This window comes from Xiphophorus hellerii, chromosome 3 (assembly GCF_003331165.1).
Source record: "Xiphophorus hellerii strain 12219 chromosome 3, Xiphophorus_hellerii-4.1, whole genome shotgun sequence".
NCBI lineage: Eukaryota > Metazoa > Chordata > Actinopteri > Cyprinodontiformes > Poeciliidae > Xiphophorus > Xiphophorus hellerii.
Window position 1 is genome coordinate 17998799 of NC_045674.1, and position 23263 is coordinate 18022061.

Genomic DNA, 23263 nt, shown 5'->3' on the forward strand with positions numbered 1-23263 from the left:
AGGTACAGAAGATTGACTGATTTTGTAAAAGTGACCAAAGCACGTGACAATTTACAGCAAGCTTTCCTCAAGCATTTCTTCAAATAACCACTGTGAAATAAATCAACAGTTTTAACTCACAGTTGGTGGCAACACGGCAGAAGTCCTCCTGCAGCTTTGCTACGTCAAACTGGGAATCCAGGGATTCGGGGTCGACTTTGTCGTTTCCGAGTGCAGCGGTGGAGAGATTGGGGTTGGAGGCGTGAAGGCGGATCGAGCCAGAGGAGATGCAGCTGGGTACCTACAGTAATAGCAGGAGGAAAAGTGTTTTTATTTCACAAACTCACACCAGGAAAATATCAAGCTTGGCCACACTTTATTGTCATACTGGCTACCTGCAGAGTTGTTTTGACATCTTTATTGTAGTTTTTATTGCGCCATTTTCTTTGAAGTCTCTTTTCTTTTTTGGGACTGTCCAATGTGGATGCCTAGTTAAGATAAAAGAAAAATCTAATGAGGATAAAGTTTACTTTTAAAAGAAAAAGACAGTTCCACAACCTTTGCAAAATGAAAAAGTCTTTATATTTGGCAGCAGATAACTTGACAAAATACAAGGAAGTTATTTTAAATACATTACGAGTCAAGGTATTTTGAATATGATTTACAGTATGAGTCATGCCGTATTGCAGTCATTTCAATTAGACCTGTTTTAAATGGTTAAAGTAAACAGTCTGACCTGTAGTGCTTGAATAGATGGAGCAGAATAAGTGCGGTGGAGGACTTCCATGCTCTGTATCAGGTGGTTCAGCTCCTGCAGGTAGGCCTCACACACTGCTAAGTCTAATAAAAGGAAATAACAACAAAAACGACAAAACAGGACACCACTTTAGCATATCTTCTCTGGAAGATATTCACTGGTTTGGTTTATACCACTTTTAAAAGTGGTATAAACGTGGTAAGTGTTTGGTATATCACTTTTGAAAACCCAAAAGTGGTAAATAACAAAATATATTTTCCAATAGGAACAATACAATGTAACCAAACAAACCAACCTTTAATGTACAATTTCAACACAACCTGCTTAACTTATTTTTAATGAGTTGGAAAAGTTTAGGAAGGTCAAGTGAAATGTATTCTTACCATTTATTGAGAAACACAGAGCATTTTGATTGCTCACTTTTAACATTTGTAAACTATTGTTGGCGAGATATTCCATGTCTGACTTCCTGAAGGTTCTTCATATAGTGATCAATTATATGGATATTGAAAGCTATTTCAATGCTCTTCAGATTAAATTATTGGTCATTTTTGCCACATAGAGTGTTACCTTCTTTCAATCACAAACATTTTTACAATCCTCGAATTTATTGTTTCCTGACTTTGCACACATGCTTAGTTTTTCGAAGAAGGACATCATTGTTCATGAAAAAAAAATTAAAGTCAAAACAAACAAAAACGATAGTGGAATATTAATAACAAGTCTGTGCTCACTGGATATTCTAGCAACGTTTTGGTATTGTGAAAACAAAAGCATTGCTAAGCAGCTTGAGGTGTTTTCAAAAAAGTTACTTAATTTATAAAATCATGTCTTCTCAATAAACAGTCTGCTTAGCTTCATAAAGCATGCCAACAGAATTATAATGACTGAAAACTAAGACGAACACTCCAGCTGTAATTACAGATTTCCTTTGTTCATTAACACCACTCAGTGAGTCTTATCTGATATGCAAGTCAGATTTTACATAAGCGTTATTAGTGTTAAAGACAATATGGGGAGTTTTAAGATGAAGTTGAACAGACTTCAAGATATATTGTTTGTGCAACATCTACACTGCACTAGCATAGGCATTAATCTCATACTGTTTTTGGCTTTTATCAAATTATTTGAACTTCTTTGTGAAAAAATCATTTTATGAACAATTCCAACAAGTTATTGCTAAGAAGATTTAGATGTACAAATGCTTGAGGTTACTGTGAATTTTCTCTAATCCACAAAATCCTCAAAATTATACATACAGATAAAGTTTTACACACATCACCAATGTTATTTAGTTGAAACTCCTTTAGCAAAATGTACTATTTCTGAGATATCAAGCTTTTGGATTAATTCTGACTAGATGTTTAACTACGTTCCTTGCTGAAATGGTAGATTTTATTAATACTGATTGGTTTACTGGCACAACCACCGCTTTGCATTGTACTTGAATTGTCTGCATTTATCAATTATTGCAAACAATTTCTTGCACGGGGGAAAATAGATCAGATGGAGTGGTAGCAGTGACGAGCCAGATCTTATTTCATTTCACTGTACTTTCTTCCTTCTCTACAGTTTGTAACAGAATGCAAAAGGAACTGAGTTCATTCTGTTGAATTATTTACTAACTCAACACTAAGTTTAATCAGCCATTGTTAATACCACAAGACGTAATAGTTACTAGAACAAAAGGAAACAGAGATATGAGCCATCAGAGCTTCAAAGCTGAGCATTAACTGAGTTGTTTCACCATCATTTGCATTTCAAAAACTGTGTTGACAGGCAGTAATTTTGTGGTGTTCTACTTAGCAGGGGAATTAGGAGCTTCTTTGAGTGTTACAGAGCTCACATAGGTTAGCGGTCACAGCCTCACCTTTAGAGCATTTGTCCATGTCATCTGATGACTGGAGCCAGGCAGCCACCTTTGCCTGGCTGTTGGAGCTCAAAGGGAATCCTGATGCAGGATGCACTGAGGACTGCCTCCGTATAGACATGACCTGCAGCGGCAAGCAAACTCTAAATTACTGCACAAACAACTTTCTCTTATTAGTAAATCTTTCTCTACATTAAGCTGTCAATATAAGTCTAATTGTGTGCTATGTAGTGTTCAGGTGCACCTTCCTCAAGGAGGGTCCCTCAGCTATGCCAGGGGAGTTGGGGGAGGGGTACATGGGGTAGAAGAAGGCTTTCTCGTTGGCACACATGGCAATCTCATTCTGCCGATAGAGCCGATGGTGGCGCAGCTTGGAAACCCATTCGTCAAACAGCTCCTGTGACTTAATCTGCCATCAGAATTAAACACAAGATTAAGGAGTTGGAAACATCTGCAGGAAGTTATCAGCCCACATTTCCTCTCACAACCAAGACAATAAATTCATTTAAGTCTTGTTACCGTTAAGGAATCCAAAAGAAAAAAAAAGAAAGGAAACCATGCTGTTCTCCTGGGTGAGTTATTGTACTCATTGGCTTGCTGGTTTACCTTCAGGTGATAGATATTCTCCTCAGCGTCAAGATCAATACACTTGGCTTTCTTCTTAATGGCCATGACGGAGAGACCCACGTCAATGCAGCCATGCAGTTTCCCCTTCTCAACCTGTGAGGCAGCATCGGCACAAAATATCACAATCATGTTTGATGGATTGTTATGCAAGCGCTGCAGGATGATGTCCAGTTTCAGAACGAAAGAGTAATCCCATTATTGGCTCATGGAGGCTGACTTACTGCCTGGTTCAACAAATGTGACTCTAGTAAAACACGCATCATTCATTGCAATGATAAAGAGACTGAGAGGAACTTATGGACTTTTGTGTGAAGATTCTCATGTGTATTAGAGAAGATTTACAGAGGGCAAAAAGTGTTACTAGTATTACTTCTCCTTCAATTTTACCACATTTTGTCACACATATTAATGAGTATTATTAAATTTTATGCATGTAAATATTCTGGATGTTTTTTTTTGCTTCCTTGGGGAACGATAAACTTTGCTTTGAAAGTTTTTTAAATCTCTTAACATGTGGCATACCAACACAAAGCACAGCATCCTTTGGATGTAGAAGCAAAAGTATAGACATGGTTTCAAAACTGATCAAAAATGAACATTGAAAAGTTGGGTGATATATTCATGTTTGATCAAGAAATTCTTCTGATATCCCAGAATGAAATCCAGGGCAAGCATTTGCCTCTCTGAAATGAAATGCTTCCCCTTCAGAAGGCAAATGAATTTAATTAGATTTGGATTCTACCTACATATGCAGTATGAACTTAACCGTTTTATGGAGACCCCAGAGGTTTTTTAGAGAACATTAAAGAACAAACACCATCATGAAGACAAAGGGAAATGAAGCCCGGTGCTAGATCAAGTCGTATTTGTGTGTTTGAATGAAAGACTTGCAGCTGTAATTGCAGCAAGATGTGTTTCTACAGCATATTGATCCAACACAGAAAATTGTATTTTAAGCAATTTTCAGTCTCCTTGTCCTTCCTTTTCACAGTTACTCATTCTTTTTTTTTGATCGTCAAAGAAAATTTCAATGAGATGCACAAAAGTCTGAAGCTGCGAGTACTTTTGCAGATTACTATATTATCTGACTACATGATAATTATGTACTCACATCAGCGCTGCCCTTGCCATATTTAAGGATCCCTTTGTCCAGGAAGAAGTATCTCTGTAAGGAGAGAAAGTGACAGTGGATACACGCGGTGTAGCTGGAGGGATATGGAGCATTCCTGAGAGCAAAGCGGGGACTCTGCCATAACTCTGTAATCGGGACAGAAAAAACCTCTTGATGATGTCTGTAATTAATTTTTCGACAGCAAGATATTTGTCATCCCGGACTCTCCTCTTGTGTCTGCCTGCCTTTATTACTCCTCCTCTCACTCAGAGTCACTCTTTCTCTTCCACTAAATGTAATTCTCATAGCTCATATTGTACATCACGAGAATCAGACTGGCGAAAGCCCAGAAATCCGACTTGAAGTCAATACTAAATGCGGTATAGTAACCAACAGGCCATCAGCTAATGCCTCTGAGTGGAGCACTGAGATATCTAAGCATTATCTTCCGAGGAAAAGCTTTCAGACTGAGTGTAAACAGGCGCTGACCCCGGTCACATGTGACGCTTTCCAAGGGTGGAATCATCTGCTGCATAAGCTCATTCAATTAGTTTGAAGCGTCCATGAGGCGTGTCAGCAGGACTGGAAAAGCAACATGAAAATTGTGAAGGAAAGATGTAAAATTAAATTGACCTTCAGTCATCGTGGCTGGAAATAATTCACTCCAAAGGGAAGCACATATGAAAGAAAACTTAAGGAGCTTGAAATAGTTTTATTTTACCTTGTGCCAACCCTTCATGGGCCACTTCCTCCTCTTCAGCATGTAGCCCTCCTGTTTCTGTGGCTCCAGGACATTACTGACCCCCCCACGCAGACCCTCCACTATTTCCCAGCTGTCCTGCAGGCACAGATGGACGAAAATATGTAATTGTGATGCATCTGCTAAATACTGTTATGATATTGATTACAATTAATCCAGCTCATCCGCATAGCATCTCCGCTATTGGAATACACTGTACATCAGGCAGTAAGAGGGAACAGAGGCTTTCCAATTCACCAAATATATCAGTGGTAAGCTGGGTTTTAATGCATGGCACTTAATGGCATAATGGTCTGACAATTGTTGCATCCTTTGAAGATGTGGTATTGCACTGATGCTGTGATGACAACTGCAATTCAATACATTGTGCTCTAAAAACTATATTTATTCAGATCAGACACAGAGGAGGCAGACACAGAAAGTTTTAACTTACGGTGCAAAAATCTTCATAGTTCTTTAACTTTTACAACCATAAACTCAAAAGTATTTTACTGTGATTTTATCAAAACAAAATCGCATCGCAGATTACGATATGAGGATGTTTTTCTCCAGCAGGAATAGGGAAGCTGATCAAACATACAGGACAATCCGGTAAGAAGCCCTCTTGCATCTCGCAGAAGACTTCAGATTGGGGATCAGGACAATAGACCTAGAAATACAACCTGAAGTACAATGCCAAGCTCAGTAGAATAGTCATGTGGCCCAGTCAAAGTCAGATCTGAATCCCATTCCAATTTATGAAAAGCTAGAAAATTGATGGTCACATTGTGTCCTCCGCCTAAAAAAAACCAACAAAAAAACATGATGTTTAAATCACGAAAGTGTTTGAAAATGATGTGTCACTTTTCTTCAACTACACAAATGTATCTACTTTTGTACTCCATTTATCCAAATGAAATACAACATAAGTTGTGGGAGTAGCCTCACAAAAACTCAAGGAATACTGATACTGTAAGAATCAAAATCCTGCTTTGATTTGTTCCCTCATTTCCTTTGATCATCAGAGGGCGATTGCTGTTGAAACAAAGTGTCCAATGAATGAACTTTCACCTCATTGTCCCATTTTACAAAATTAGCCTTCTGGTTGGGTCTGACTGTTTCCAGACTGAGATTAAAAGGTTTAAGTCCAAATCCCCAGCAGATACAAAGATTGAGATGATATTTTATCATAAAATTAATCCCCACGTCCATGTTTCTGTTACAGCAGTGAGATTTCCAGGAAGGCTTTAGAAATCTAAGAGGAATCTAGGATATGTGTGTGGCAGGGGCAGTATTAGGATGTGGAAACATGGGGGTTTGACCCCATTCAGAAATAGTTGAACTTGATATGAATGCAGTGAAGTTTATAAGCCATTTAACATTAAAACAATATAGTTTTCTGCCAAGACTGGGTTTTAAAGAAAAGTGATTTTTATTAATTTTAACAAAAAGTGTACCTCCCTCTATTTGTTTGAATATTTTCTGTCAGAAGCTGACTCAAAGAACTACTGTTTGATAGTGCAGACTGTGCATCTGTAATACCATAATCATAATTTCATGTCATTATTTAAGGTTCTGTTTCTTTTTAGGTTAAGATTTGTCTAGATTTCAGATAGGGACCGATTTTTTCAACAGCTCTTCTTGTGCGCTCCACTTTGTTCATTCTTTCTATGTGTTTCACATGATTTTGGTTTGCTCCCTGCCTCTTTGTCACACCAGGTATCTGTCTCTAATCAACCACCTACAGGATCTCTGTGATTATTCTCCTCTCTTTATATAGTCATACAGTTTTCTTTGTTGCTTGCCTGTCATGCGTTTTTGGTCCTCAGTAGTACTTTATTCATCTCTAATTGTTTGGGCTTGCAAATACAATTAGACCCTTGCTTAGGCTTCTATTCACTTTTTCCTAACTATTCCAGTCTTTCGAATTATTTAAGAATAAAGCCAATTTCCTTAACCAGTTGCCAGCAAAGGTTGGATTTAAAATCATTATGTAAAACAGTACCCTGTGTCCTGAACCTTTTTTAATTTTATGGTTTTCCATTACCTTTATCATCTTCTCCTGCTGGTCTAATTAATGAAGAAACCAACATCTGATCAGTTTTGTAATATTTTAATGCAAATATAAAGCTAGATTGCCAATGACAGCTCACGACAGCTAAACCAAAAACCCAAAGCCCTTCAATGTTTTTGTGGCATTAGTTCCCTGTATTTACAGTAATCAGAGAGAAAATGAACAGAAAAAGAAGGTGGGAAGACAGGGAGCAAAGATCCCTAGGCTAGGAATCGAACCTCAGATGGCTGCATTAAGGTCTAATGGCTTCCATGTATGGGGTGCCTGGTCTACCTGCACCTCTGTCCATCGTCCTGCCCCAGGGACAGGGACAGCTGACGTCACGCTGGAGTGGGCCAATTGTTTAAGCTTGAAAAAGATGCTGCTCTTGATGTCATATCTAACATCAACCATGACTTAAATACCACAGCTATCATCAAATGTAGCTGTTGAGTAAAAAATATTTACTCAACAGTTAACGTTTTTACGTCACGGCTGTTTTGACAGGCTTTGGGTGTTTGGAAGCGACTTGCACATTGTTGTCTCAGTGCATGCCCTTCCCAGTTAAGCTAACAGTATCTGTCAGGCAGAGTGAATGCTGAAGGTGAGAACATCTAAAAAAAAAAAAAAAAAGAATGAGGGCAGGCAAGGACAAAGCTGGTGGACTGCTCTTTGAGTCTCCCCCTCTCAGTTTGTCATGAGCCCCTCCTCTGACAAAGTCACACTGTGACTCATTATCGTAGCGCACTGACTGGACATTTCAAGGTCAACAGATTTCTCAAAAAGAAGCAGTGATATGAAGCCCAGAGGACAAGGGCTTCTTACTAACACCACTTACATGGAAATTGTTCATTAAAATGTATCATAGCAGGCTCATGTATTGTTTGTCCTTAAGGACTAAGTCTTGACCTTCAACGCTTAATGTTCTATACTTTTGGTTCCAGTTTCTGATTAAATAAAACAATGAAGAATGAATTGTTTCATCCTCTGCTCTCTGCTAAATATTCTTGCTTTCAAGAGCCATTGTGGCTCTTTCTCTTTGTGTGTCTTGTGCTGATTGCAACAGGTGGCTCAAATGCACTACAGCCACAGACTAAAGTCAACCCTTATCTCCTGCGGTCTCAGCTGCTTCTTCTACAACTTCACTGCCAGGTTGGAGAGTCAAACACCTGCTGTCAGTGCTTAATCCATTATTTCAGTGTTTTGGATGGCTGGATTTGCAGTAATCCTCCTTTTTCCCCCTTTAACTCCCAGGCTTTCTGGCCTGTCCACACCTGTATGATTCACTGTCCAAATCCGCTCTGATTCAGTTCATTTCTCCCAACTTATCTCACTCCTGCCTTATTCTGCTTTTCTGACTAACAAAGTCTACTGACTCATTTCCTAATTTGGATTCAAATTAAACATCTCATCCTTTGTAAATTAAACACCCTACTAAATTTGGTCATGACACAATTCTTCATGAATTAAAATAAGGAGCTTTGTCTGATTTAAGCTTACAGGGTAGAGATCTAAACATACCCCTGGCATAATTGCAGAATTATTTTTTTTATTTTGTTATTGTGGTTTTCTGGAAATGGAAATACCTTCTCAGTTCCTCTATTTGTTATTCCCATTAAATGATCACTCAGACGTTTGTCTGGTGGATAATGCTTGAATAATATTAAATTACATCTCCCAAAAAGAAAGTCTGTTCTGTAGTAGTAGCTAAAATTAATAGGTCTGCTGAAAGAAGCTTGAAGCAAAAAAAAAAAAAAAAATCTATTGATTGTTTTTTCAAATGATTTTCTGTTTGCTTGACCCTGACTGATCAGCTGCAGGGTCCTGCTAACAGCAACACTCTTTTTTTTAGTGCATGCTGTGGATTGCACAAAAGAAGAATGTTTCAAGGTTTTTAAAAAAAAACATTCTTAAGAGATTTTGGTCGATATTGAACATGACAGGGTTTCTACAGATTTGTCGACTTAGCATATTTTCTCTGTCTTTGAACATTTCCCAGGAAAGCCAGCTCCAGTTTCTCGAACAAAGCTGCCTAACAAAAGCAAACGCACCACATCCTCATTGTGATCCTCAGTTTGGGCTTCAGTGAGCCGCCCTCAGCTACAGATGCCTCAATGCATTGAGTTGCTGATTAACTTCTGTTGACAAGCCGTTGGAAAGGTGTAGCGATAACCTTCTCTTGTTACACTACAGGAAGGGTTTCAACTCCAGTCCTCGAGCATCGGTGTCCTACAACTTACAGATGTGTTTCTGCTTCAACACAACACAGTCATATAATCAGGTCATTAGCAGGACTCTGGAGAACTCGACTGCATGCTGACGAGGTAATTCAGCCATTTAATTCAGGTGTGTTGGACCAGTGACACATAAAGGTCACACAACACTGGCCATTTGTTATTATCATTAGCCTTTATTTCACCAGGAAATTTTCATTGAGATTAAAAATCTCTTCTACGAGAGAATCCTGGCCAAGACCGGTAGCAGCACACTGTGTTTACAGAACATTCACAGCAAAACAGAGAAAGTTAGCGCTGTCAGAAACAAATTAGTTAAAAGATCCTCGTCCTTGAGGACAAGACCCTTTAACTATGGGCTGTAAAGAGAAATTTGTGACCAGGTTTAGTCATAAAAGGTGTTGAGCAACAGGCATTTTTGCTAAGCTGATTTAGGTAAGTTAGCACAAAATGAAGATTTTTGTGCTCAAATGAGTCATACCAAGTCTCTTCTTATTCACCATGCAAACTGCTAGCTGAGGAAATCAGTCATCAAACATCTCTCCTCCCTCACATTCAAATATTGTGAATTGTTACCTGTCGGCTGTCGTGCTTGGACGAGGAGCTGCTGTTGCTCCTCGATAAGGAGGAGATCTTCTGTGACATGGCTGAGCTGCGCTCCTCTGAACTCATCCTGCTGCCGTCTGGCCCCTTCAGGCTATAGCTGGATCACGAAAGGCATCGTTTCCTGCTGTAAGAAAAAGAGGGTGAAGAGCTGGTCAGAAGAAGAGAGAGTGGCAAGAAATATGCTGTGAATAGGAAAGTCCTCTAAGAGGCTTTTAGCGTTCACTGAAAAATGCATAAGGTTATTCAAAGTGATTAGGTTTTCCATCTCGGTATAGCAGAAACTTGGTCTTTAATGAGGAAACCTTCACTCTGGGAGCAGAGTGAAGGTTTCCTATCGAGACAGCAAACTCGAAAGTTAGGACTGGGGGACATAAATTAGGGTGCAATTGAGAGACCAGAGGTTTAAATATTTCATACTTTACCCTTTCAGAGGGTGATGAATTGTCAGCAGCTAAGATCCCATAAATCTAAGGTACCCACTTGAAATGCATATGCACAGCAGTGTGGGAACATATACTGTATTCAAAACCGAGGAGAAGTATTGAACTCCTCTCTGCCATTATGATACAAGTGGCCTCATTTGCTGTGTATGAAAGTGGTGAAATTATGAACTGTCCAATATAAAATCTGGACTAACAACTAATGTCTATCATCCAGTTAAAATGTGCTTATTTTTTGCTTTAGCAAAAAGACACCAATAAGAAAATACATCATTTCTGCCAGACATGCAAATAATATTCCTTTAGCAAATAGTGGAAGGTAAAAACAGATTCTAATTAAGATTAATCCTCCCTTTGAGACACATGATCCGTACAATTGCTATGACTCATTTCACATTGCATCTCCATAAAGTGGAAATTAAAGACAAGCGGCACGTGTAAACACTCAGTGAGATGTGAGATTGTGAGTGAAATATGAAATGATCATTTCAGCAGAGGGTAAAAATAAATGGGCGCCTTAAAGAAATGTCAGCCTTGAGTCCTCTGCCACACAATCCTGGGATCTTAGTAAATAATGTGCTCATTACTTGGCAGAATCAGAACATCAGTGGTTTGCTAATTTGATCTAAGAGGCGGTTTGTCAACCTATGCTGATCAACGTCCAGGTGTATCTGCATATTTTATCATCCATGCAGGAACAAGCAGAAGGTCAGTTTTACCAAAAATGTGACAAAACATTGATTTTATGGCCCATTAACCTCCTGCTCATTAATGTGTGAAGGGACCATCTGTAAAACTCAAAGACGCAGCTGGTCTTAAAGCTCTTCATCATAGTGGCTTTGGTGTGTAGAGTATGCTACTAGCTAATTTTCCCAGGGTGAAAGGACATTTCACTTCTGTTTACCTTAGCTTCACTTTAAACATTAGCCAAAACCACTTAAGGCTCACAGCCTAATCTAAAAAATAAAAAATAAAATAATAGACCAAGCTGAGTTTTTATAATTTGCAAAGGAGATATTAAACTAACATTTTCTGCCAGAAATCAATCTGTGTGATGTAAGATTTTGCCTAATACATATGTGCTTAAACAGATTATGTAATCTGGCTTTGAATCTGCCACATGCTCTAGTGTTGGGCAAAAAAATGATCAGTAAACACCGATGCCATGTCGCCAAGTCGCACCAGTTCTTCGTCTCTGAACCGGAGGCTGCGGTTAACAGCGCAAAGCACTTAGAATGAATCCACAACAATAGATCAAAGAGGCTGGACGTAGAAAAGAGACACAATGTCAGGGCAGGAAATTTTCCAGCTCAATTAGATCTGAATCCCATTAACTAAAACCATGTCAGGAAAAACAAGCTAAGATTCAGACAGCAGTGATTTAGACAGCACTATATGCTGCCTCTCAGTTAATCCGCTGCTTTCTTACTATATTTGCATGATTTATTCATCCACTTTTCTTCTGACCAGAAAAACTAAAGGTCTGTGACACAGTCAACTTTCAAGGTGCAATTCTCCAGTCTTTCATCATTGTGACAGTAGCATCAGAACGCTAACATTTACCCCTTTTCACTGATGATCACATGCACTGTGCACTCATAGTGAAGCAGCAGTAGCTGTGTTTAAAGCAGGAATGTATGGATGCTGCTTCACTTTACTTAGGTAGGATGAAGAAAACAGAAAGATGAAAACCAGTAGGCTGACATGACGAGATGACAAATTTTACTGCATAATATTATTCATTTAAAATGAGTTACATTTGTTTTCTTAAAGGTTTTATTGGTGCTAGTGGCCTTTACTTGAGAGTGGTCAGACAGGAAACTGGGTAATGAAAGAAGGGAAAGACATGGAGGTAAGGTCATCAGGTCGGGTTCAAGCCTGTGATGGAAGCGTTGAGGACAAAGGCCAATGCAGCTCATCCCAAGTTACATATGTTTGAAAAGAATAAATAAAACTGTAATGTTTATAGTGGCGTTTCAATGTGTGAAATGTGTCTAAGAAGAGAGGAAAAGGGGTTGGATGAGTTTTAAGTAGCCTAAATGAGTGCGGTGAGCTTGAGGTTATATTTTATTGCTTGCTAAAAACAAATAAAAAAAATTACAGGAATAACAAGTGCTTATGATGTGGGTAAGGATTTTAAATACATTAGTCAGGGAGGACTTTACCAGTTTCTCCTAATGTCAGACTTGTGTATGGATTTTAAGCACCATTATCACGATTCTACAAATGTGGAGAAATTGAGCAATAGTAAAACTCTTGTACATTATTTTTTATTATTACTATTTCAGACTGTGTAAAACCAATGATTTACATCTTCTCTCAGGCTTAATGACTATGTTGTACAAAACAAAGAGACCTATAAATATATATAAGCCGATGTTCATTTTAAAGTCACATCAGAGACAAAAAGATAAACGGTTTGCACATAGAGGGGGATCACATCTTTTGAAAACTTCAGCAATATGTGGGTGGGCAGTAGCCACTACTGTTTCATAATGAGAAACCAGGATGACAGTTGGATAACATCCGTGTTTAACTAGCAAAACCTAACTGCTTTTCTTGGTTTTCTCACTTTGTGTGTTTACTCAGCTTCTGCAGAGTAGTTTAACGTAATTTAGTTTATTTTTGTCATTAAGAAGGTAGGAATAGGCAAAAATGAGAAAAAATTGTGCAGCCAGTAAAGGATGGCATGACTCTCAATCAACAATGTGGAACTTGGAAGAAAACTCTGAATAACACTTGCCAAATATAAATCCAGTTTAAATTGCATGGTGATGAACTGAAAATGTTAAACCTGCCAGTTTGTCTATAAGCATATAAACAAAGAGCAAAATAAAAGTACAACGTAGAAGGTGAAGAATATAAACCAGAATGACTGAAACGCCATGTTAGAAATATATATTTTTTAACTTAATGTCTTAGCATTGTCTCTTCTCAGTGCCCCAGGTCTAGGAGGGGAACCCAGACTGGCCCGTTCATTTCTGGAACTTCCCCTCAAGTCTGAAAAGTCTAGAAATGAGACGAGATGGAAGTAGTTCAACCCAGATCTATTTTTGGTTCACACTATTGAGGTGTTCAGGGAATACACTGGTTTCCCTAAACATCCGTCATCTGTGAGCAAGTAGACACCCTAGCAATGTAAATTGGGTATCTAATGTTTAAGCTTAGGCAGAGATGTTTTTAAGCCTTGTGGACTGTGGCCCCCAAGCATCTGGCTCGTTTTGATTAATTTCATCGATGGTCAATTGGACTGGGATCAAGGGAAATTGGATATATGGCCTCAGTGTTATATTCCTTAAGCTTTTCCTTAATATCTTTAATTGCCAGGAACTTTTCAAAGTTCTCCTCCACCGCTGATGCTGATAGTGGAGTTCTTTGAAAAAGGCAAATGAGAGACCTGTTTATGAGTTCTGCAAATTTCAGCCTAATCTCTCCTATGTTGTCCCAAGTACACAGATATAAGCCAAAAGCCTTCCAGTCTAGCTCCTCTGCACATCCTGTTACAGATGTTCCTCTGTCTATCCACCGTCTCCAGAGGCTGCAAGAGCAGCACACAAGCCCAGCAGGCTTTCAGGCCTCATTAGGATGTGACTCACCAGACTGAGAGGCTTTTGGTCGAACACCCCACAGTGAAGCTTTCATCGGAAATAGAGTCATAAGTTGTAGAAATTACAGTGCTTAATCTCCTATTAGCAGTAGATGTGACAGTGTTTCAGAGAAGTTGGGTGGAGATGGACTCTGATTTCTGAGAAAGGATGAGAGGAAAGTAAAAACGAGAGCGCAGGTCTGCTAGAGTTTAGTATTTAGGAAGGAAAGAAAAAAACACATAAAGCAGTTCTAGAAGTAGATGCGATACAAAAAAAGTTACAAGAACATCTAAAATTTTTGTTAATATGCAAAATGTAATAACTATGGGCTGTCCTTATGAGGGTGTTTCAGAAAGTAACCAGTGTTTATGTAAAAGCCAAGCAAAGTGCAGATAAAAGTGTGATTGATAGCCCAGTTCTATCAGGCTATTCAACTTGAAGAACTCTTAACTGAATCCCTGCCTCGTGATAATGCCTCAGCGAACGAAGCAGAAGAAAATCAATGTTGATTTAGTAATGCCTCACAGGTCAAACGTCGCTCTAAGCCCCTGTGTGGTCGTCTAAGTTGTGCTTACAGGTGACAAGCAAATGGTCTCTACATATGCCACACAGGTAACATTGTGCTTGGTAACAATGTTATTTTTGCAGCCCACCAGCAGTTCTTGTCAGCTGATTCTTCTTGTTTAAACTGATTAATTGCAATGTAAAAGTTAGTAAAGTGGGTGGAATGCAGAGTCCTCATCTCGTAACTGGAATTTATTTATTTATTTATTTATTTATTCATTGCATCTATGCTAAATTTGTTAGGGTCAATTCTCCTTTATCTTTTTCACTTTTCTTAATGTAGTTAATTATAACCCTTTGTGAAAAAAAATTGTGATAAATTGTAAAGTATGAAGAAAATTATGCATGAATTTTCATTGCAAAATAATAAAAAAGGGGAGATGTGCATATATATTTAGCCTTTTTTTAGAACTACCTTTCACTGCGATTACAGCTGAAAGTCAAATTTTCGTTGTTATATACACCCCAGATCTGTGGAGTGTACAACTAATACTTGTCCAATGTTTTTTCCAGATTTGTGGATCTCTCCAGCTCTTTCAAAGTAAAATTGAATAAAAAAATTAAAATAAGAATGACCTGTGGACTGACATGCTATATTACTTTATGCACATTATCTAATAAGTCAGGGTGTCAGTTTAAGCAGATGGCAATGTCTACCTAATTGACATACTCTCTCCATCATCAGAAGGTTTGTACAAGGCTCCATGGGATGCTCATAGCATATTGTTTTAATAACCTAAACCTGACCTTTCTACTGTGTTTCTTGGTCTATATTATGTTTTTAGCTCTCTAATAGAGCTCTGAGCCTTTCACTGAACAGCTGAATTTACACTGTGATTAAAACACCTGCAGGACTTTGTGTTTCCTTTTCACAGGTGAAAGAGCAAAAGGAGCTGAATAAATGCCAGCCAAACTTTTCAGATTTCTATAAACAAAAACTTGGAAAACAACATATCAGGTTTTATTCTACTTTGAAATTATGCTGTGAAACATTCAAGAAATATTGATACACAAATTAGTGTCTGATTGTTTCTCATTTAGTGGGAAACTCCCAGCTGTCATGTGTCATTTAAAACATACCACTTTAATAACAATAATCTTGTTACAACTGTGCATCACCAGGGTGGGTTGGTGCCACTTAGTCTTTGTTTTTCCATTAGTGAAATGCAAAACAACAATTGTTCAGAAGAAAATGAAAAGCTTAAAGATAAGAGGACAATTACACACAGACTGTCACTACAATATCAATGTTTTACCCCAAGATGTTCAAGCAGTTAGTAAATAGGAAAAGAAAAGATTCAAATCAAGTTTATGAGTCAAGTTCCAGAGGAAAAATGCCAACTTATGGATAGTTATGGGAACAGGAAAATGTGTCTTAAACAATAGCATAAACTTGTGCTAGCAGCTCTTTCTAAAAATACTAAAAATACAGCGTCTATGACAGTGTAAGGGCAGATCAGCGCCATAACAGAGGCAGCTTATGGCTTCTAATAGAAATCATTCAGATATTGTTTGTTAATGAAAATTTACTACAATTAGAGAATTATTGCAGAAGTTTTTTTTTATGTGCAAAAAGCAGAGAATAAAAAATAAAATAAAATGAAAAAAATCCCTCCAGACTCCATCCGAGGTCGTAGCAGGCTGACACTGATTGAGGTTTTCCAGAAAATGTGAAAGAATCTGGGTTTTTTGCAAATCAATACCCTTAATTGTTTCACTTTAAACTTGGTGGAATTAATTATTCATAAATTAAAATGTACAAACAGTGTCTTGAAAAAAATCCCCTCAACTCTGACTAGGGTCCAGCTGTACAATCCAATAATCACACTTTGAGCATCACAAAAGACTCAATCATGCATTAGCTTAGAGTCACACCCAGTGTAAATGCTTGCAAGGCTCAGAGCTGCATGGCTTCATGACCAAATATTGTAATGTGTCAGCCCGTCTGCTCTGGCTGCAATCCAACTCATTCTCCTTTTGCAAATTAATTTCACATCTCGACAACTAAACTGAACATCTGGTAAAATTCTTCTTACTGAGCATAGACTGTTGAGAACCAAACAAGAAAAAACATTATTTGTTCTGAAGTAAAACTCCCTTTTCCTAACTGTGCAAGGTTTTTGATCAGTCAAACAAATCAGTGCTTGTATTTCTTTTATGACACACCCTAACTGAGAATGCCAATGAAAATCCAAATTACTAAACAAATGTAAGAGGAAACATTGTGGATGTAGAGCAAATGTTAAAACCATAGTTTCTTGAGTGTAATGGGAAAATTATATCTTGGGAATATAAATTAAAGAAATCTGTAGAACTGTAGCAACACACAGGATTTAATACTATGTATAGTGTTTGAAAGAAAAAGTGTTTTTTTTCCTGGCTTTCACTCTATGACTGAAAGATTTCATACAAAGTGGAAAGGGAAATGGATTTGCTCACTTTTCAACACTGACAGAGTAATATTGAACAATATAAGAGCAGAACTGTATATTTACTGTTAGTTTGTGTACATTCTGTTTTCTGTTGTTTTGATAGTTGGAATTAAATAATCAAAAAGCACAGTCTCGTCCGCTCAATGAGGGAATAATGAACATTTTTGTCTTCTTTAATGTGGTAGTGACTGATATGATGCTGGGTGGCTCCCACATTTGAAATGTTATGCTTTTATTATGCAAATATCATAAGAGGAGGATAGCATCATCACCAACTCGAGGAGTGATTAGAAACAACAGGAGAGCAGGAGATAGAAATACTCAGACGCAAAGTTGCTCATGCTGTGTCACTCAAAAATGGGATTGGACTTTCCTTCAAGGGGCTGCAATCAGTCAAAGAGGATAAATAACGGCTTCTGTCTGAGTCAGCTAACTACTTAAGTTTTTCTGGTTAGTCAAACAAAATCACCCCTAGAGGAAAAAAGAAGAAAGTCAGAGTTTCTCTTTTTCTATAAAGAAATGAGGATTTTCTCTGGAGCAGAAAACGATGTTGATCTTTTCCACAGAGAACCGCACGGAGATTTCAAAACATTTCTGTAAAATGACTGTGTCTTATTTAGCCGGTAGCACAGATCGTCACAGTGAGATCCCATTAACCCAAATGGATGGAGCAAATAAAAAACCGGCTCAGTTCCGGCATGAGATTCATTATTCAGAAGACCATCTCCTGAGCAGGGAGGGTCATTCTCACCAGCCCACAGTCTCTTGTGCATCAGTGTGTTTGTGAGCCACACCTCTTCTGAAAGAGATGCACAGATGGCAATGCGTGTCCCTGTTCTGCTTAAAGGCATCTCGGTGAAAAGTTGCCAGTACAAGAGGGAGCCACTCCAAAAATAAGACACACAGAAAACAAAAGTCTCTCAATTCTACAGAAAAAAAAAGATAATACTCACATTACAACCATAAACTTTCATCTATTTTGTTGAAATTGTATGTGATAAAGCAACACGAAGTAAGCTTATTTATGAAAAAGTAAATGGTTGTTCACATTGTTTGTGATGAAAACAATATTGGGCATCAGTACCGGAGATGACTTTTTGGAAAACCTTTAAATTGGTTCATCAGTCCTCCATCTGTGCCTGCCATGGGGGGAATCAGTGTGAACTCATGCACCAGCTCTATTACCGGTACACAAATCATAAACTATCTAAAATGTATCCCGGCACAGATGACTCGCTGTTGACCTTGTACACATTCGCTAGTACTGCCTCAAATTACGGGACTTCTGGGCTATTATATTTTGATACATTAGCAAAAGGATATAACGTTACAGCACATCCACACCCACTTCCAGCTCTCTTCGGCAGCACATCAACCTGTTCCCAGCCAGTTGAATCTCATTCCTCTGTTGCTTCTACTGCCCAGCTGACTATCTTGCTTTGGTGGACTATCTCTATTTTGCATGGATCAACGACTTCTTATAGAATATAGTGTTAGGAAGGCTGGGATTCTCTGGTAAAGGCTTTCAAAAGATTTTTGAGCTTATCATGATAGATAATCATTATTCTATAATAATGATTATCTGTAGCTACAGATAATCATTATTATAGAATCATGAAGGGGCCAATATCTGACATCCTTTATTCAGTGAATTATTGTTTTCCTATTTTTATTTTCTACTTGTTAATTTATTCTTGGGGTAATGGTTTATTGGTTGGGTGGGGGGGTCTGATGCCAGATATTACAGATCGCTTGCAGAAAATGGACCATCAGGGACTGCTCTTGGACATCAATGGTGTAAATCAAAGCATATTGGCCCACATTGTCAGACTGGTCCAGTCAAAGTTACGACTAATTGAGAATCAGTGGCAAGCAAGACATAAAAATTGAAATTCTTAGATGCTTCCCACCCAATCTCAGATCTGTCCCAAAGATGATATTCTCATATTAATGAGAATAAAAATAAGACATAAAACTGATTCAACTGTAATTGCAGTAAAAGGTTCACTCAGAAGGACTAAATACAAATTTACATCCCAATTTCGAACATGTGTTTGTAAAAATACTGAAAACTATGTATTCTCTTCCGCTTCACGGTTTTGTGATACTTTGTGTCAGTCAATCACATAAAATCCCCCCAAAATACACAGAAGTTTGTGTTTGTGGCCCGGCAAAACAATGAGTAGTTCAGGAAATATGAATACCTTGGATCACAAGTTCTAGAGTTCAGCTCACACTGATCCAAGAGTGACTAAAGCAGTCAGTCCTCGTTAAGTTGTCGTGGAGGATGTATTTTCATTCATGTCTAAAACTGTGAGACATACAAGCAGTGTTGCATCACACACTGACAAGCACCACACTGCATCCTGTTAAGCAACCACATCCTCGTCACGCAGCCTCCTCTCCTTAGCTTTCTCTCTCTCTTTCTCTTGTCCGCTTACTCTGTTGTCAGCCCCAAATGTGGCAGAGGTCCTTTCCTTTGTTACACACACAGTGAGGGGGAAGCCTGACAGCCTCATAATTCAACACCAGCTCATGAGGACACAGAGGAGCTGCGGCTCAGTTCAACAAACACTCACCAAAGAGCAGGGGGAGGAAGAGCTGAACAGAAGGGTGAAAAATGCTCCTCGTTCTGAAATTTGGCCTACCTGCAGGTTTTCCAATTAAAAGTTCTGATACCAGTGTAGCAGCACTGATCCTAATTCACAGATTAACGAAATAATCCATCACTGTTAGAGGCCAAGGAGGTGAAACATCACAAAACAAAACCGAAACAACATCTGCACTGCGACAAGCCGTTTAGATGTCCTTGGAGAAGATTTAGATAATGGCACAGTTTTTTCACTGATTTCCATTTATGGACAGACAAAGATGAAGTGTCTATCTGATACAGCTTTAATTTTTTATTGCAAGACGGAGCACTGTGAGTTACATTAGCAAAGCAATTTTTGACTAAGTGCACTGCAAGAATGAATCTGCAGCATAAAACTATCTCTGATAAGGCATATCTAAGAAGTTGGAAAGTTACAGAACCAAAAGCAAAAGTCATAAAATGATGCAAAAACTTGACAGCAGCTCTGAATTGTTTTGTGTTTTTGTGGTTCGATTTCAGTCGTGTTTTTCTTTTTTTCAGGACTTTGTTTTCTTTGCAGTTCAACTCAGGGCCTTTCTGAAGTTTGGCCTTGGTTTTTAAGTGCAAACATTTATTGACCCAGTTTAGTTCAGTTATCAAATGTGTTTTAGAGTCAGAAAATCTCTTAATCCCCAAACCAAATGTTCACCATATGGTGGACTATTTTTATTTCCTAGAGATGAGAAAGAAAAGGTTAAAAATAGTCCTCTTTTTGTCACTTAAAGTGCCTAAATAATCATAGGGACAACATGAATAAGAACAAATCACTGGTATTACTACATCTAAACAACTTTTGATAGTGTTGACCACATAGTTCAACTATATAAAGTCTGACTGATTGCAATCTTTAGAAAAGTCCTCAAGCCCTTATCACATCACTGTCAAATTAACTGGAAATTTTAGATAACAATTCATTTGCATACTTTTGACTTAGACCACAGAGTACCCCAAAAGCTCAATTTAAGGTACCGCATTTTTTAAATCTATGAATCCTATAACATGTAGATTTTCATAGTTGATGCAGAGTTCTAAATTGTGGTCCTTCCTACTGAACAACTGATGAACTCTTTAATACAATTTTTGATATGTGACAAATTTTACAGAATTTTACTTTGCTCAGTCAAGGTAAAAACCTAAGTTCAGTCTTTGGGGCAGACATTTGGAGACAGAACCTCACCATGTAACTCTGAACACTAGCTATCGACCGCTCAGATCTGGTCAAAGACCTCAGTCTCATAAATGTAATATCGGAATATATCTTCAAATAGTAAGCAAGGGAAAAGTGCAGTAGCTTTTTATTACCCAGCTAAGTGTCAGTAGGAAGGGGTAGGGAAACTATCAGAATATGACAGAAAATACAGTATTTGCATGTTTCTGTACTAGTAACTAACCCACGCCTTGAATCTATACCACATACTGCAAAACATTTAAAATGAAAGTTATAATTTTGCTAGCAGATCCAATTTGTTGTTATTTTTTGGATCTGTAGAATTGAGAGATTTGAAATGTAAGATTTTATTTTCAAATTGCCAAAAATAACAACCAAAGACAACCAAAAAAATCTTACATATTTGCAATATTATATTAATATGAGATATAAAACTGATCCTGAAGCGACCAAATTATTTACAATACAGATATTTATCTGTATTGTAAAGGAACTATATCATGGTGTTATTTTATTATTCAAAACTTAAAATGTTTAATGGCCTGGTGGAGAGCGCTATTGTATTTAAGTATAATGTAACTGCCAGAGCCACCCATGTAAAAATTTGATGCTGATATCTGGCAGTCTGGGAAGAAGTTATGAAATCAGCCCTGAAGCATCCTTCAGTCTCTCTGACGCCTGGAGAAGGCTGAGGAGACAAGCAGCCTGCCATTAAAAACCTAATGCTACTTATCTAACAACAGCGAAGAAAGCAGGATTGAGAAGTTGCTTGTTTTAACAAAGAAACTCTAACATTTTCTGCAAATGGTTCAAATATCTTAATGTCTCAAAATAGACGTGTAAAGAAGACAACATACCGTACATTATGAATCCAATGATGGAGTTACTTCAGTGACAGTCTCAAATCACATGAATATATTTGTGCATGCAATTAAAGGACTATTTCACATAGTGCTCCTGCCCACGCAAGGGGAGAACCAACACCTGCCACATGCTAAGTTCAGCTGTTTGGTTGTTTTTTAATCCTCTTTCTGCATTATTCACCTTTTACTTGGCAGATATTCAGAAGACTGTGGAGCAGAGCTGTGCAGACCACTGTATAATTTACAGCGCTGGGGCTGAATCACTACAAGTATTTGTACTTTGCAGTTTGTTTCTATTATTCCTGCTCTGTTAATGAGTGTTTCGCTTTATAAACCATTAAATCTGCATGACAATGAATTCTCAGGAGGAGAACAGCACACAGCAGGTGACCCACAAGCTGCAGCGAGACTCAACACAAAAATAAACAGAGGTGACACACATGAAACACCATGTCCCAATGGAGATATACCTCAACTGTTACCGGTGTTTTCTCTTCTGTAACATTCCTCAAATTCTATTGACTCCTCTCCTGCACAGCCTCATTTTGCTTGTTTGACTTGAGGCTAAGATGAGGAGAGAAAAAACACAGAGAAGGCCAACTGGCCACCAAACATACCACAGACCCACTGGGGACAAATGTTCTGAGAAAAGAAAAATAGAAGGCACAGACAAACAAGCTCCTAAGTTCTGACTCACAACAAATACTAGAAAAATGAGAAAGTGCAATACCTCTGACAAAGTATGAGTAATCATGCCCTTTTAACTTGTTCACATTTTGTCACAATATAACTACAATGTATTTTCTTGGAACTTTATGAGATAAATAAAATAAAACTTAGTGGAAAATTGCAAAGTTCAAACAAGAGGAAGAAGGTTTCTCCAAACTCGCAAACAGAAATTTGAAAAGTGTTGTGTGCATTTGGTGTGCTGAATCAATAATTTGTAGAACGTTTTCGCTGCAGTTAGGCGCATGTCTTGTCTAGCACATCTAGAAACTGAATGTTTTGCTCTTTGAAAGAGGTACAATTATCTTCTCTCTTTGAGAGGCGCAATTTTTCCTCTGAATTACAGGAAGGCCTTTATTAAGTCCACAACATGTTTGAACAGACACAGCACCTGGTAAGCCTCCCCTGATGGCAACACCCAAGAGAACTTCGAGGACGCTAAGCAAGTCCTCAAATTAACAGGAGTACAAACATCTCACTATACAGATGAGTCACAAGTTTCAAACCTATTTTTCCAATCTGAAGTTTAATGTGCTCATTGTGTATGTTTGGATTATACTTTTTGTGGTGAAATATTTAAGCATTCTTTTTATTAGAACCAGTACACTTATTTTAAATGGGCTGTTTACTTGACGTGTATCCAGAACATAAGCATGAGGTCGATCCAGAGGTTAGCCTGCTTAGTCATACTAGAACCAGTTTTGATAATTACTCTGAATTATTGTCTTGTTGGAACATCCAGTTGTGTTCAACATCTGACCAAAGCTGTCACGGTGACAGTGAGAATGTTTTTCAAGAATCAACATTAGGAATTCAAACTAAGGGAAACTGTAGCCAACTTAAAGCCCAAGTCCAGTATATTTAATTAGGTAAAA

The 23263-nt window shown here is 38.1% G+C and overlaps 1 protein-coding gene across 4 annotated transcripts in view; it reads right to left on the reverse strand.

Moving 5' to 3' along the window:
* The window catches only part of osbpl3b (oxysterol binding protein-like 3b), a 40866-nt gene that overhangs the window by 16677 nt on the left and 926 nt on the right, over positions 1-23263 (reverse strand). For 2 of the 4 annotated variants that reach the window (XM_032559241.1, XM_032559237.1), the window contains exons 2-10: positions 9947-10100; positions 5066-5182; positions 4345-4398; positions 3213-3326; positions 2851-3015; positions 2607-2730; positions 716-819; positions 375-467; positions 121-280 (exon numbers count right to left, since the gene is read on the reverse strand). In XM_032559241.1, the coding sequence (XP_032415132.1) occupies positions 121-280; positions 375-467; positions 716-819; positions 2607-2730; positions 2851-3015; positions 3213-3326; positions 4345-4398; positions 5066-5182; positions 9947-10042 (1027 nt within the window). In that variant the 5' untranslated portion in view covers positions 10043-10100. Of the gene's footprint in view, positions 1-120; positions 281-374; positions 468-715; positions 820-2606; positions 2731-2850; positions 3016-3212; positions 3327-4344; positions 4399-5065; positions 5183-9946; positions 10101-22132; positions 22434-23263 lie in introns of those variants that run through there. The other 2 variants (XM_032559240.1, XM_032559239.1) reach the window with 2 other exon arrangements.